Source organism: Aedes albopictus, chromosome 3, assembly GCF_035046485.1.
Source record: "Aedes albopictus strain Foshan chromosome 3, AalbF5, whole genome shotgun sequence".
Classification (NCBI taxonomy): Eukaryota; Metazoa; Arthropoda; class Insecta; order Diptera; family Culicidae; genus Aedes; species Aedes albopictus.
In genome coordinates this window covers 449,691,352-449,705,310 of record NC_085138.1, presented here as the reverse complement: position 1 = coordinate 449,705,310, position 13,959 = coordinate 449,691,352, and the positions used below count along the sequence as shown (strand labels likewise).

General features: G+C 34.7%; 1 protein-coding gene across 1 annotated transcript; it reads left to right on the top strand.

The window, feature by feature from the left end:
* Positions 1-7,673: 7,673 nt before the first annotated feature.
* LOC109425780 (uncharacterized) lies at positions 7,674-9,827 on the top strand. The gene is made up of 7 exons (XM_019701104.3): positions 7,674-7,834; positions 7,931-8,022; positions 8,177-8,302; positions 8,361-8,474; positions 8,537-8,731; positions 8,799-9,007; positions 9,068-9,827. Exons 1-7 carry the CDS (start codon positions 7,774-7,776, stop codon positions 9,108-9,110), a joined length of 840 nt encoding a protein of 279 aa, XP_019556649.1. The 5' UTR covers positions 7,674-7,773; the 3' UTR covers positions 9,111-9,827.
* The last annotated feature ends 4,132 nt before the right edge of the window (positions 9,828-13,959 follow it).

Genomic DNA, 13,959 nt, shown 5'->3' with positions numbered 1-13,959 from the left:
TCTCTACGCATTTCAACCATCGACAGTGAGTAACTCAATATTTGGCAAAATTTGGGGTTATGCGTGGACAAATTTATCCTCGTGATATATTTCCTTCTGAATATTTTCCCAATCTGAGAAATTATTCTCTAAATGCTTGGCAAATCAACTGGAATTCTAGTGATAAAGGGCGATGGTGTCATTCAATATGTCCCAAGGTGAATCATTTTCCTTGGTTTAAAAATGTATCTGGGAGTAGAAATTTCATTTGTGCTTTTTCGAGATTGATATCCAATCATTATAATTGTAATAGTCATTTGTATCGTATCAACATTGTAGATTCAAACTTATGCGAATGTGGGTTATCGTATGAAGACATTGATTACATTACAATTAATTGTTCTCGGTTAATTGCACCGAGGAAGATATTATTTGATAGCCTTATTGCAGCAGGTTTTTCAATTTCTGTATCTATACGGGATATTTGGGCTTAAAAATGAACATATATTGAAACTTTTGTTCAAATTTCTAAATGAGATTGCCTATCTTGTTTGATACTGTTCCCCTTTTTTTGGTATTCTTTATTTTCAGCCTTGAAGATTCGTTTCTGATGACCCCCTGACCCCTCTCCCTCCCCCATTAGGATTTCTGGATTTCCGGAGACTCGTTTTACGATTTGTCATGCTGTCCTCTTTTAAGATAGCGGCTCCGTTATGGTTCCCTGCCGTGTGAGCCTTTAGTTTTAAGTTATTTTTATAATGTTATTTGGAAAGATAAAGAGGTTTTGTGCCTCTTTGAGAAAGATTTCGTTCTTGAAATGCCGAAATCACTCAAAGGGGTTTTTCCCTCTTTCTAAATTTCAAGTTAAAATAAACAATAACAATAACAATAACAGTCAATATTGTTCACACACCGTTCTTCTCACATCTAGATGGTTATTAATCATGTTTAGAGCATTTATTTCGAAGAAATACACAGATCGTAACAAATTGTTTTGTCTCAGACACATATTTTTGAGATTAGTTTATAATCTGCAGTAGCTGAGACAAATGATGAATCACGTATACAGTAATAACGAAGCTTTGTTTTTCGCTAAAGCTGCAAAAAACTATAAGGCATCATTTGAGAACCTAATTCGTTGAAAAAATGTATGACTCTTACTGAAAAAAAAAAACAACTTTTTGTATCTCGTTGCATAAACACTGTTAGTTGATCAACTAGTTGTCTACTAATGGTCCAAATTTGAGCAAGATTGGACTAGTCTACAAGAAGTTAGAGTGATGCTAGTAAAATACATTACCGTGCCAAGACGGTAATTATAGTCTAAAGCTTAAACTGTATCTAATTGACTTGAATATAAATAAGTTCTGAATGGCAGTAACACCACAATCGAGAATGAATTGAAAAAGTTGTGGGATTCACCAACTTTCTAAGTTTTTGTAAAATAAATGTAATCGCTGTAAATAGCACTTTTTCTTATCAACAACTTTAGTTAAGTCAAACGTTTATTTAAAGTTCATTATATTAGTCATGAATGGTCAAAATTTAATTTAATTTGGTTCACTGAATCCGGAGGTATTATAGCTTAAAAATGGCTTTCGGATAATTTTCTTTTTTACTATCATAGCTCCAATTTCATGTAGAAAGTTCAATCCAATAATTGAACATTTTTTTTTAAATGTGAGAATTTTGTTTATGTCGATTATTATTCATACAAAAATACCAAAGATGATATTCATTGAACGCCTACAGCGCCACCTAGCGTCCAAAAACTTGTGATTTCATACATTTGGCCAAGTTGTCACATACTAAATTCGAGCACCTTAGAATTTATCGATTTCGCTGAAATTTGGACTGTAGCTTCTGGGACCTGGGAATTCAAAACAACTAGTTAAGAGGATACAACTTTTATAAGTTTTGTAAAAAAAAACTAAATTTCACAGATTACTCTTACATGATTCTTTTAAAAAGAAACATAAGTTAGGAACCACAGGAGATAGAATAATGGTTTTTCGGCAAACTTGCTCCAAAATAAGTTATTCTACAACGTTGTAGATTATTTTGTAAACGTTTATAGAAATAATAAAATCAGATATTTAAATCAGCTAAACCAGAGGGACCCCCCTAATTTCACAATGATGAGGAAAAAGGTCAAAAAATAATAATAAAAAAAACTCAAAAGTCACCATGCATCTTAAACTAAAGGTTTAGGCAGCAATTAGGAGACTTAATCACTCGAGGGTTACCCACAAGTTTAAATAAACGAAAGAATAAATAAATGTTCGAAATCTGGGAATCTTTCTTGAAATGTACTAGAGTTCAATGTATTACGTGGCCCAAATTGCCACAGTTGTAAAGGCGTGGATATTCAGCAAGTCCATGCAAAACGGTCATTGCCAGAGTTAGCTGTCCGTAAATAACTGTAAATGTTCTCAACACTAAATTCGCAGTTCGTTCCTACTCTAACCATTTGGAAAAAGGTATTTTCAACCGGCATGTAGAAACTAATCGAGTGCTAGTCCAGTATAGTTTAGTCTACAGATACACAGCTATCACTTTAAAAAAAATGGTAAAATCAAATTGGTACTTTTATCATTTTCTTGCAATTATCAATAGTTGCAAGGCATCAGAGATATATTATTGAAACAGCCAGGCCTACTGTGCAGCGTCATTGGACGTAATTAAAGCAAATCAAAGAATTAGGCCATCTCGTCAACCACCCCATGTATGTAATAGATGTAACGTAAAAACGTTGAGAGTGACGTTGCTAAGAAAGTTAATGTCACTCCATTGAATGTTTTTTTCCTGGAATGGGAAATTGGTATTACCGCCTAATGTCCACCATTACTTACTCTTTGAAACGAGAATAACAATATTACTATACAATTCAAAGCAAGAAAGCAAGTTTGGAAATCTCTTAAAGTTAGAAAAATATAAAAGCATGTTGCACCAATGTATCATTAATGTGGCCTTATAAAACAATGAAGTTCCCCGGAATGAGCATGCACTTTACACTCATATTAAGCGTGAAAAAAATGCAGCCCAAGTAAAATAATAATTGAGGGGCCCAGATCAAAGAGGTGTAAGTTTTTATAAGCCTAGCAGTAAACTTCCGTTTTCTGAAATCCGTTTGCTCCGGCCCGCACGAAAAATATTCGAAGTGTTTCATTCTACGGTAGCTAAATAGAGTCCATAATGTTAAATTTGGAGTTTTTATCCCAAGTATTATACCAAATGGATATACTAAGTGATGATATGGTAAGAAAGTTGCAAGTAAGCTTAGAGATCGTTATATTAATGATAAACATCATAAAACGTAAATTTTGGACAAAATTCACCACCATAGGGATACAAATACGTTATCGATGTGAGAATGTTGTGAATCAACAAGATAAGATACAGCCATGCTTCTTTAACACAAAAAATCTCATTAAAACTGGTAAGTAGACAATTTTGTTAAATTCTCGTTTTATTTTATACAGAATAAAATGGCTTCGTAATCCACCAATACAGAGTCTCATATTTGTTCTCTTCTGGTCATAGTTACTGCTAGCAATACTGAGGACAGGAACCTAAATTGTTTAACTTTGAACCAATACTTGTTAAAATGTGACGAAATAATAAAGAAATGGCGTGCGTGCCAGCTGAAATGCACTAACGATACATAAGCGATCAGCAGAGAAGGATAAAGGACAGTTAATTTCAAAGCATATGCTGCATTTGGTCAATGTTAGTTGGCCTTTCAATTAATAAATTTATTTTGAAAATCTATATACAGATGTGAAATGAATGCAATTTGATTTTTATGAGAACTTATTGGACACGATGTAAATATCCTAAGTGAAAAATGTTCGTTTGTGTTGAAAATACCCTTACTTACTAAATTAGGGGGCCCTGATTTCGAATATGTTGTTCTACTTTTAAGAAGCTGTGTACTTTTTGAGTTATTTTAGGATTGAAGTTCATTAAACCACGAATAACGTCTAAAGGTAGGCAATGGATTTAGGAATTAGAAGCCTAATTTTAATAAACCGTATATTCTATTGAAAAGGAGCACTTTCATAACAACTTTGTTTATGAAACCCAACTCTGGGATATTATATTGAGCTTAAACAGTGATTTTGATCTTAATATTGTATCTAGTCATCATGTCAATCATGAATGTTTGAGAATGTATCTCATTGCGTTACGAAACACAGTTAAGCAAAAATTGATTTATTTATATGATTATGAAACATAATTTTCATGAACTTGGTGTCACTTAGTGGTTAAACAATAACAGATTACGTAAAACTATTCGTTAGCAAAATCTGTTGCACTTAAAATTGTTTGTTTGAACATTTCATGAGGAGGGTGAAGCCGATCAATGTTACTTCGCTGATCAATGATTACGTTACGTTTTACGGTTATAATATAATTGAGTGCCGGGCGGAAACAGAACTTTTAATTTGTGAATCAACGCAGCTCATCTTTTTTTTTATCTGCATTAACGAGATTTACTTCCCTTCCGAAGGAAGAACTCACATTTTGCGAGTTTGTCGGGAGTGGGATTCGATCCCAGGTCCTCGGCGTGATAGTCACGTGCTTTAACCATCACACCAGATCCGCTCCACATCGCGGCTAATCTTAATTATTTAAATCTTTCTGTAAGGGAATGTAAAGTTGTTGTGCGAGAACTTTCGTTCTTTTTTTACATATTGCTTAAAGGAATTTTAGCTAAATCAGTCTGGTAATTCGGCGTCTTAGATTAATATCTGTCAAAACTCGCCAGGCAGAGTTCCAACAAAAACATTCCTAAGGCTACTGGATTTGTAGGAAAAATTCTAGGAAAATGACAATGGAGAAACAATGGAAAAGTTTTAAAAGAAACTGAAAAAAAACATCTCTAAAAAACATGAAAAAAAAATTGAAACGAATTCGAGTTGCTTGAAGAAGTTCATAATATTTTTGAATGCTTCACCAGATACAAAACTTTTAGAAGAATTTATAAAAAAAAGTATGAATTTCAAGAGGATTCTCTCGAGGAATGCTATAGCTTTACTTTACTAGAATACTTCAAGAAATTTTTGTTTATTACCTGAAATTGCCAGTGAGACAATCTTGAAAAGTTCTCCAAATAAGAATTCTCCAGGGAGAATACCTGGCGGAAAAAAAATGTCAAAAGATGCTATTAATTCTTGCATGGTTTGTAGTTGCATTTTCTATATGTTTCCTACTGGATTAACCTCAACAAATTGTGTAGAGGATTTTCTGGAAATGATCTGTGGATTTCTAGAGAAATGCCTCCAGAAATATATTGCAAATTATTCTGAAAGTTCCACCAGTTATTCAGACAGATTGTTATCAGAACTTCTTTGAAGCTCTGATGGATGCAAATCCTTAAAACAGAAACTTGAAGAATACAAAGAAAGATTACATCCGTAATGGAAGAATTGGAAAAGTTGTTGCACATTCCTTTCAGAGAAATATTTTGAAAAGTTTTCTCTAGTAATCCACCGGTGCTTCCAACTAAAAAGTTCTATAGTTTTATCAGAAACACTTTCAAGAGATTTCTCCAACAATTTCTTTCAATATTTCCACAAAAAATAATAAAAAAAATCATGGTGTTTCGAAAGAAATTTCTTGATAATTTAGCGGTGAATTTCAAAACCAAGAGTGAAAAAAAATGGAATTTATTCAAAGGGATCTCTTACAATAATGTCAGTTTTCTAGTGTCAATTTCTTGATTTTGCTTTGGCTGACCAAGCCATGTGGGAGATTACACTGTTGAAATTGCTTTGACATCCATGTGCACAACAGAACATGTGCTCGATGAACAAATTGAGAATTGAATTAGGAAAAGACATCCACGTACTCCGGTGAGACTCGAACTCACGACTCTGCTAGACGGGCGCTTCTATTCCTTCAAGCTACGGAGTCACTCGACTATCTCCGTCGCCAGCAGACCTAGAACTGAACTCGATTCCACATTCGCACATGGTTATCTTCTTTTCACAATCCAAACCTCCTTCGGATGCAGAATCTCTGGAGAGATTCTTGAAGAATCTCTGGAGAGATTCTTGAAGAATTTCTGGAGAGATTTTTTACCCATCCGAAGGAGGTTTGGATTGTGAAAAGAAGATAACCATGTGCGACTGTGGAATCGAGTTCAGTTCTAGGTCTGCTGGCGACGGAGATTGTCGAAGCTTGAAGGAATTGAAGCGCCCGTCTAGCGAATTGGGAGTCGTGAGTTCGCTCCAAATCCGCGAAAATCGCGTAATCTGCAAAATTTGAGAAAGTTTCGTAGTTGTAACAGCCCTGCATGTATAATAGTGTGGGTCATTGGAACCGTTTTCTCAGATCAAAGCTTTTTTGGTTCCGTTTCGGGTCCTGATTATCTGTGCAAAATTTGAGCACGATCGGTTGCGTCTACACTTTGCGCATTGCAATTGAAATTTGTATGGGATTTTGTATGGGAAAACATACTTTTTTGCATTTTTGTCATAAGTTGAAAAAGTTTGTCTGAAACTTTTTAACCGATACTATTAAATGGTAGCCTAGGATGTTCTGAAAAACTTTGTCGAAGACCGCAAAGCGATCCGATGCTTGTGGAAATAGTTTTAACCAACGAACCGCATGCATGTGTTTATGTTTTAACATGTAAAGGAATAACAATATCAACAAAATCATGCTGTTTCGTAAAGCAATGCCAACGCTATAACTTTTTTCATAAGCATCAGCTCATTTCGCGGTCTTCGACAAAGTTTTTCAGGATACCCTAGGCTATGTTTTCACTTCATCGGTTACATGGTTTTAGAAAAATTCGAGCTTGTTAAGAGAGAAATGCAAAAAAGTGTGTTTTCCCATGTAAAACCCCATACAAACTTCAAACGCGATGCGCAAAACGTAGGCATAACCGATCGTGCCCAAATTTTGCACACTTATTTGGGTCTTGAAATGGGATCAAAAAAGCTTTGATCTGATGGGATACCATTGAATTTTTCATTTTTCCATATAAACGATGACCCACTCTAAATTGTATAACTTGCAATAGATGTGTACTTGAAAATCGATGGGAAAACAGGATCCTGTTTCGTGATTTTTATGTTACAGTTGGTTATGTTGATTATCTTTAAAAAGAGAACAAGTCTCCTCAATTAAAAATGTCTGTTTCCAAATAAATGTTCAGTACAGCTTATAATTAGTTCTAAAAGTTATTTCATACTTACAACCTAAGATAACGTATACACCCGATTATTTTTTGCACGAGTCTAGTTTTTCCTATAGCTTAGTCAATGGTGAACCGATTCACATGAAATTTTGTACACATATAGGCACGTATCCGTGTACAAAAAATCAAGTCAATTGATTCAAAATTGACTGAGTTATAGCAAAAAAAACACGATCCGTGCAAAAAGGAATCGGGTGTACTCAATTCAAAGAATTGAATAAGAACTCGAAGCATGATGAGAGTTCTGTTACCGTCTAATGTAAATTCCCACTGATTTGGAGGCCGTTCCACCATGCAACCCTATTGATTAACTTCGCAGTCCAACATCAAACGCTTCGCATAGCAAAAGCTTCATTCAATTTCCTCGCAGGATTTCCTCTGGTTGCGACAGCCACGTAACGCCTACAGAGCAGTTTACCCTGACAATGCGCAAGTTTGGTGTGTGGGTGACATGGAAGCATCAGGACACATGTACTACGACTATAGCAACCAACCCATAGGGAGGAAAATTTTCATTCAAGGATTGTGTTCTCAGGTGACTGCAGCGATTTTCGCGATTTTCTTGTGACTTGTAACGTTTAATCATGAATTTGTCCAATATGAGCCACATACCAGAGCTGTTGTACTTGTTCACGTTCATCTTAGGTAAATTAGTGAATAATTTGAACTTGTTTTTTACGGTCGCGAAACGAATTGCAAGTGTAGTACTGTGATGCAATTTTTCGATTCTATTTTATGTAGGCATAAACTTTTCATCAGCTCTTCAGCTGGAAGGACTTTCTACTAAAAAGCCAAGAATTACTAAATATACCATGAAGCCAACTTCTGCATCAGTAAGTACCGATTTGAGTAGATTTCGAAGATTTTTAGTTTGGTTGATAAATTATAAAAGGGATTATCGATTTTTTCCTTTGTTGTTTCCTTCCTAATTTCAATCCACCCTTTCATGCTTTTCTGTCATCGATCTATGCATGTCTAACGTTGCAGGCTACAGCAACACCCTCTTCACTGTCAATTTACCGACTAAACGGGACCAGTGGGGCGACATGCATTTTAATACAAACGGATGGTCTCCTTAGCATTCAATACCGAGACAAATATGGTGAAGACAAGGTTAGTTAATTGATTCATTAGATTGGCTCATGTACTCATGATAATAAAATTGCCACAGGAAGCAGACACATTTATGCCAGACCAAATGGATATTTCCGGTGAATGTTGGGAAGATGAATCAAGGATAACGCTGGGATGGAAAGGATTCGTTCTGAATATGTACTTCTCGAAGGTACGGGATGGTTTAAAGTTTGGATAAATTTCGATTTTCAAATTGATTTATTTTTATTTTAGACTCCCGGAGGAGAGAGGTGGTATGTTAACAACGTAGAACTAATTTACTCATCCAACAACAATATCTTCGAACATATTGATCGTCCAGGATTAGATGTGAAGCTGTCTACTCCTCCAGGAACCTTACTCTTTCCAACGCCTGTCGGTAAAGCATACACTTGTGATCAAGAAGTAATAATCACAATGTTTGCACAGGTATGAATGCAAGATTTATGGAACTTGCTTGTTCAGAATTATCTTAAATGTTCTTCCAATTGTATAGGATGAAAATGACAAATCAGGGCATCTGGCAAAACTATACTTGCGTGAGTTGAAGATGCAAAGTTTCATGTATAAATCATCAAACTTGTGGGGACCAACATTCCAATGCAGCGCCACCGGCACGTACCGAGATGAGACGGCTCCGATTGCCGTAGGATCTACACTTGCAGTTGCGACCGTGTGTACCGTAGTTGGATACGGTCTTTGGAGGTAATAACACGAAAGCACTCACAAGTTTCTACTTCTAGCTTTCATTATGATATTTTTCAGATACTTCAAGGTCAAGAAATTCCAATACGGAACCATGGCTTAAGCTGCTGTCAATTCATATTGAGCATCTGTGAGATGCTTGCAATCGCGGCCAAATTATTCCTGATCATACTCATTGAGAAAACAGATGAAAAAAAAAAACAATTCACTAGCAACATATCAAACTAGTGCATACCGGATCTGGAAAACTTTCGGCGCCCTTCGAGCAACATTCATGCAAGATATTCAATTACCATATTATATCACACCGCAGCGTGTGAAACTTCGTTCGATGCTGGACAACAATTAATGAGATTATCAGATATTTACTAGTTTGGAGCGTACAATGCTATATCGATATTATTAAACTAATAAGACACAACCGTGCGAAAAGATAAAGTCTTCCATTTTCATTTAAATGATGTTATCTAGTAAGTGATTAAGAATATACTGAAACTAGTGGAAATAAGCTTTAGTGTAGTATATGTCAAAGTTCAAATTCGTGTGCACATAAAATGTTTTGAATCTTAAATTCTAAGGATCTATTGTAAATAGCTGCGGAAATCAATAACTTCGAACCACTATGAAATAGCATCTCTAGATACAATCATTCATTCCGACGCAAGCTGCAAACATCCTAGCACACACAAACACAAACTACAGCAATTGTTTTAGATTCTACCGAAGACATCTACTATTTCCAATTTTAAGTGTGATGTATCGAATAGCCATGATTCAATATTTATAATAAAGTTCAATAATGTTAGTTTACGTCGCGTAATTCGATGTGTTTTATTCAGTGATTGATTTTTTCATATAGGGGAACTTACGTATTTTCGGCAGTTTTGTTTTTTTCGTCATGGGTTTTTTAAACGTACTGAACTCAGAATTGGCCTCAAATCCAATTATATGCCCAAATTTCAGGCAATTCGGCTCACAAAATACGCCCCCCCCCCCCCCATGAGGAAGTGAACAAACCTGCCGATAATACCCTTGGTCACCCTACTTCCATGGAAACTATTTGGATTCTTTTTACTTATGGGGTGCATAGTCATCAACATTATAAATTTCTGTGACACATAATGCACATAATTGGAGCATGGGATTTCACCGAAGTTTACATGATCATGTAAACCTCATGAAATATTATGTAAACTTCCATTATATGTCATGTAACTGGAAGTTTACATGACTAAAATGAAGTTAACATGACGTGTAAATCTCATTATTTTCATCTGTGTGGGAACGGTATCCGCACTTCAAAACGATTGAGTAGCTATGCTGAAGTTATCCATGTGTACTAGCATGTTCCAATAAGTGGCGTAGCTAGGAATTTGGGGGCCCGGTGCGGAACCAAGTTTGTGGCCTCCCATGAAAATTACAGATGTACATATTTTACAATTATAAATCTATCCTTCTAAGCATCAAATGATCACGCTGTTGTATTTTGTACAAAACGTTGAAAAAAAATCACGACTTTTGTACTCAGCATTGGCGTGATGCTGGCAGTGGTGGCCAACTAAATGACGGAAGGTTAATAATTATTTTCTGATTTCATTCATGATTTTTTTCGGAAATTTCTACAAGGATAAATACATCCCGGAATTCCATCAATGAGCGTAAGATTTTTTTTCCAAGAATTATGTTGAAATTTTTTAACATTTTTTTAGGAATGGCATCAAGTAATCCTTTAGGAATTCCTTCAAAGATTGCCTCACCATTTAAGAAAAATCTTACTTGAATAATAATTACTTTTCAAGAATCGTTCAAGTGGTTAATGCAAGGGTGTAATTCAGTATTTCTCTAAACACTTCTTCAGGAATTCTTACAGTGTTGTCTCCGATGATGTTTTCAAAAGTACTTCAGAGTACTTCAAAAGGTTCTTGCAAAGGCTTCATCGAGTATTTCTCGAAACATTTGTTCAAGAAGTCCACCAAGAATTCTAACAATAATATCTCTGAGGATTTATCTTTCGGATAAATGAATTCTTAAGAAATTCTAGGACAAAATTCTCCAATGATTTTTTTTCGGAGTTAGATATTTTTCCAAGAAATTATATCGGAATTCTGGAATTCGGAAGAGAAGTCCTTCTAGAATTTCTTCAAACATTCCTCCATGGTTTCTTTCAGAAGATCCTCTAAATATCCCTTAAATGATTTTTCCACGGAAGTCAAGTATTTCTCCATAGATTTATCCACGAGTTTATCTTGGCATTTCCTCAAGCATTCATTACTCATCTTGGTGTTCTTTTGAAGATTTCTTAAGAATTTCTTCCAAGGATTCATTTAGAAATTCCTTCAAGAATTATTACAACATTTTTTCGAAAAAAAAATCTGCAAGGATTCTCCAAGGAGTTTCTCTCAAGTTTTATTAAGAGATTCATCCTAGAAATCCTCCAATAAATTTCCAAAGAATCCATTGGATAATAATTAAAAAAAATCCTCCAAGGATCCGTACAGGAGTTCCTCTAAGAAAATTCTTAGAGGAACTTCTGTAGGATTTTTTTCCAAAAATCCTTTTGGATATCTTCTGAAATAACCATCTACTCTAGGAGTTTCCCCAAGGAATTTTTGCTAGCATACCTCCAGAAACTCTTCTAAAAATTTCTATTGCGACTTTTGATAAGACTCCTAAAAAATTCTTTCAAAAAACCTTTTGAAAAACCATTCTAAGTTTCCATCAAGCCATCTCAATCAAAAATTTCTCCAGTGTTTATGAATGATGTCTTCAGAAATTCCTCCGAAAATTTGTTTAAAAAAAAACTCTGGGGATTCCTGGTAGGGTCAACATGCCTTAGTAATCTTACAATCCCAAATTCATCTTATTCGAAAACAAAGCAATTACGGCACCGATTGATTACGTAATTTTTTATATAATCCGTGCCACTTCCAACAGACAAGCGCTTCATTCCTTTGTTTTCAGTAGGATGAAAACAGGAGCGCTTATATAGTAAAGGAACAGATGCCTGATTTTATAAGATAAAATCAAATAATTTCAAATAAGTTTCTCCAAGGACTCCTCCTAAGACTGTTTGGCCACTTTCTTCAAAAATTCTTTAAGAATGCCTAGAAGCACCTTTAAAGTGATTGATGCAAGTTTAAGACTTCATATACGATATCCATCCTCCAATCCAATTCTTCAGGAATCGCTTCAAGAATTCGAACGGGGTTTTTTCCAAGGATTTCTTAAATATTTCTTTAAAAAAAATCTTTCAGAGTTTCTTCAAAGATCTTGTTAGGAACCTCTGCGAAGGTTTCATAATTCGGATGAAGCATTCCTTGCCTAATTTATTCAATAAATTCTCCAAGAGCTCTACAGAGGATTACTTTTAGGCTTTTTCCAGGGATCGCTTTAAGAATTCTATCAATGTTTCATTCAAAATTCTAAAGGAATTCCTTCAGAAAGGCCTCTTTTGAAATTCCTCCCAAACCTCCTTCAGGAGTTTTTCCAAAGCTTTTTTTTATTCGTTTATCCAATAATTCTTTGCAATTTCTCCGAAAGTTCAGCTGATTAAAAAAAAATGTAATATTTTTTCAAGCATTCTCACAGAAATTCCTCCAAAAAATTCTACCTTCAAACATTTTTGCGATTTTTCTTAGGAAATTGTTTGTGAACTTCCTTAGATTTTTGGAAATTCCTTAAATATTTTTTTTGGGATTTTCTTCGGCCGTCTCATTGTAAATGCTTGGTTTTCTATTTCGCAAGAGTGTATCTCATAGAATTTCAAAAGTAACAATAGAAGGAATTCCGCAAGGAATTATCAAATGAAATTTCCAGAGGAATTACCAAAGGAATTTTCCGAGGAACTACTAGAGAAATTTTCTAAAATTGCCGCCTCAATTTACAAACGAATCGACTGAAGAATTTTTAAAGTTCCTACCAAATGAATGTCGAAAGGAACTATTGAAAGAATTACAAAAGTAATTGTTAGGTATAGCCGGTGAAACTTCGAAAGTACTGCCGTAGATATTTTCAAAAATAAAAACCTAAATCTATTTCTAATATTATAGTCCAGAAATTTCCGAATGAGTTACCGAACCAAATTTCGAAGGAATTGCCGAAATAGTTAAAAAAAATGTCCAATAAAACCTCAACAATAATCTTTTTGCCAAAAAAAAACTCCGCCAAAGGTATTATGAAAAAAAAAACAACAAGAAGTTGTAAATCGAATTTTCAAAGAAATTTCCGTAGAAAAAAAAATCTGAAGAAGTTCGCAAAGCCATTGCTGAAGCATTTCCGAGAACTGATTAGGGAAGTTTCCAAAGGAATTGCCTAACAATTTCTCAAAAGAATTGCCGTAGGAATTTAAATGACACTTGTAACAGATGTGAACCTTGTGTCTTGCTATCAAAGTAATTGCGAACACAATAGCTGAGACTATTTTCAAATGAATTGCCAAAGAATTTCTTTAAAAATAATGAAGAATGAATTCAGAAAAAAAATATTTAGGAATTCCCAAACCATTACCCGAAGAAAATTTTCAGAGTATCTGCCGAAGCAGTTTGCAAATAAATTTTCAAAGATATTCCTCAACGACTTCCTGCGCGGATTTCCAAAGTAATTACTGAAAAAGATCCAAAAGAAATTTTCAAATAAAAATTCTAATAAAAAAATGCAAGAATTTCTTCAAGACATCTCACATAAATTCGTCCAAGAAATGTTATTGGAATTCTTTCAATAAATTCCTTAGGTATTCTTCCAAGGTTTTCATCTATTGATACCATTAAAGATTTACTTAGCGATAACACAAATTTCGTTCGGATTTCCTTCGCGTTTTTTTTTTCTAATGATTTCATCAAGCATTTGTTCCAAACGAAAAACTCCAAGAACTTTTTCTTAAATATCATGGAATCACTTCAAGACTTCTTTACAAATTCCATCAACACTAGCTTCGAAAGTTGCTACAGCGATTG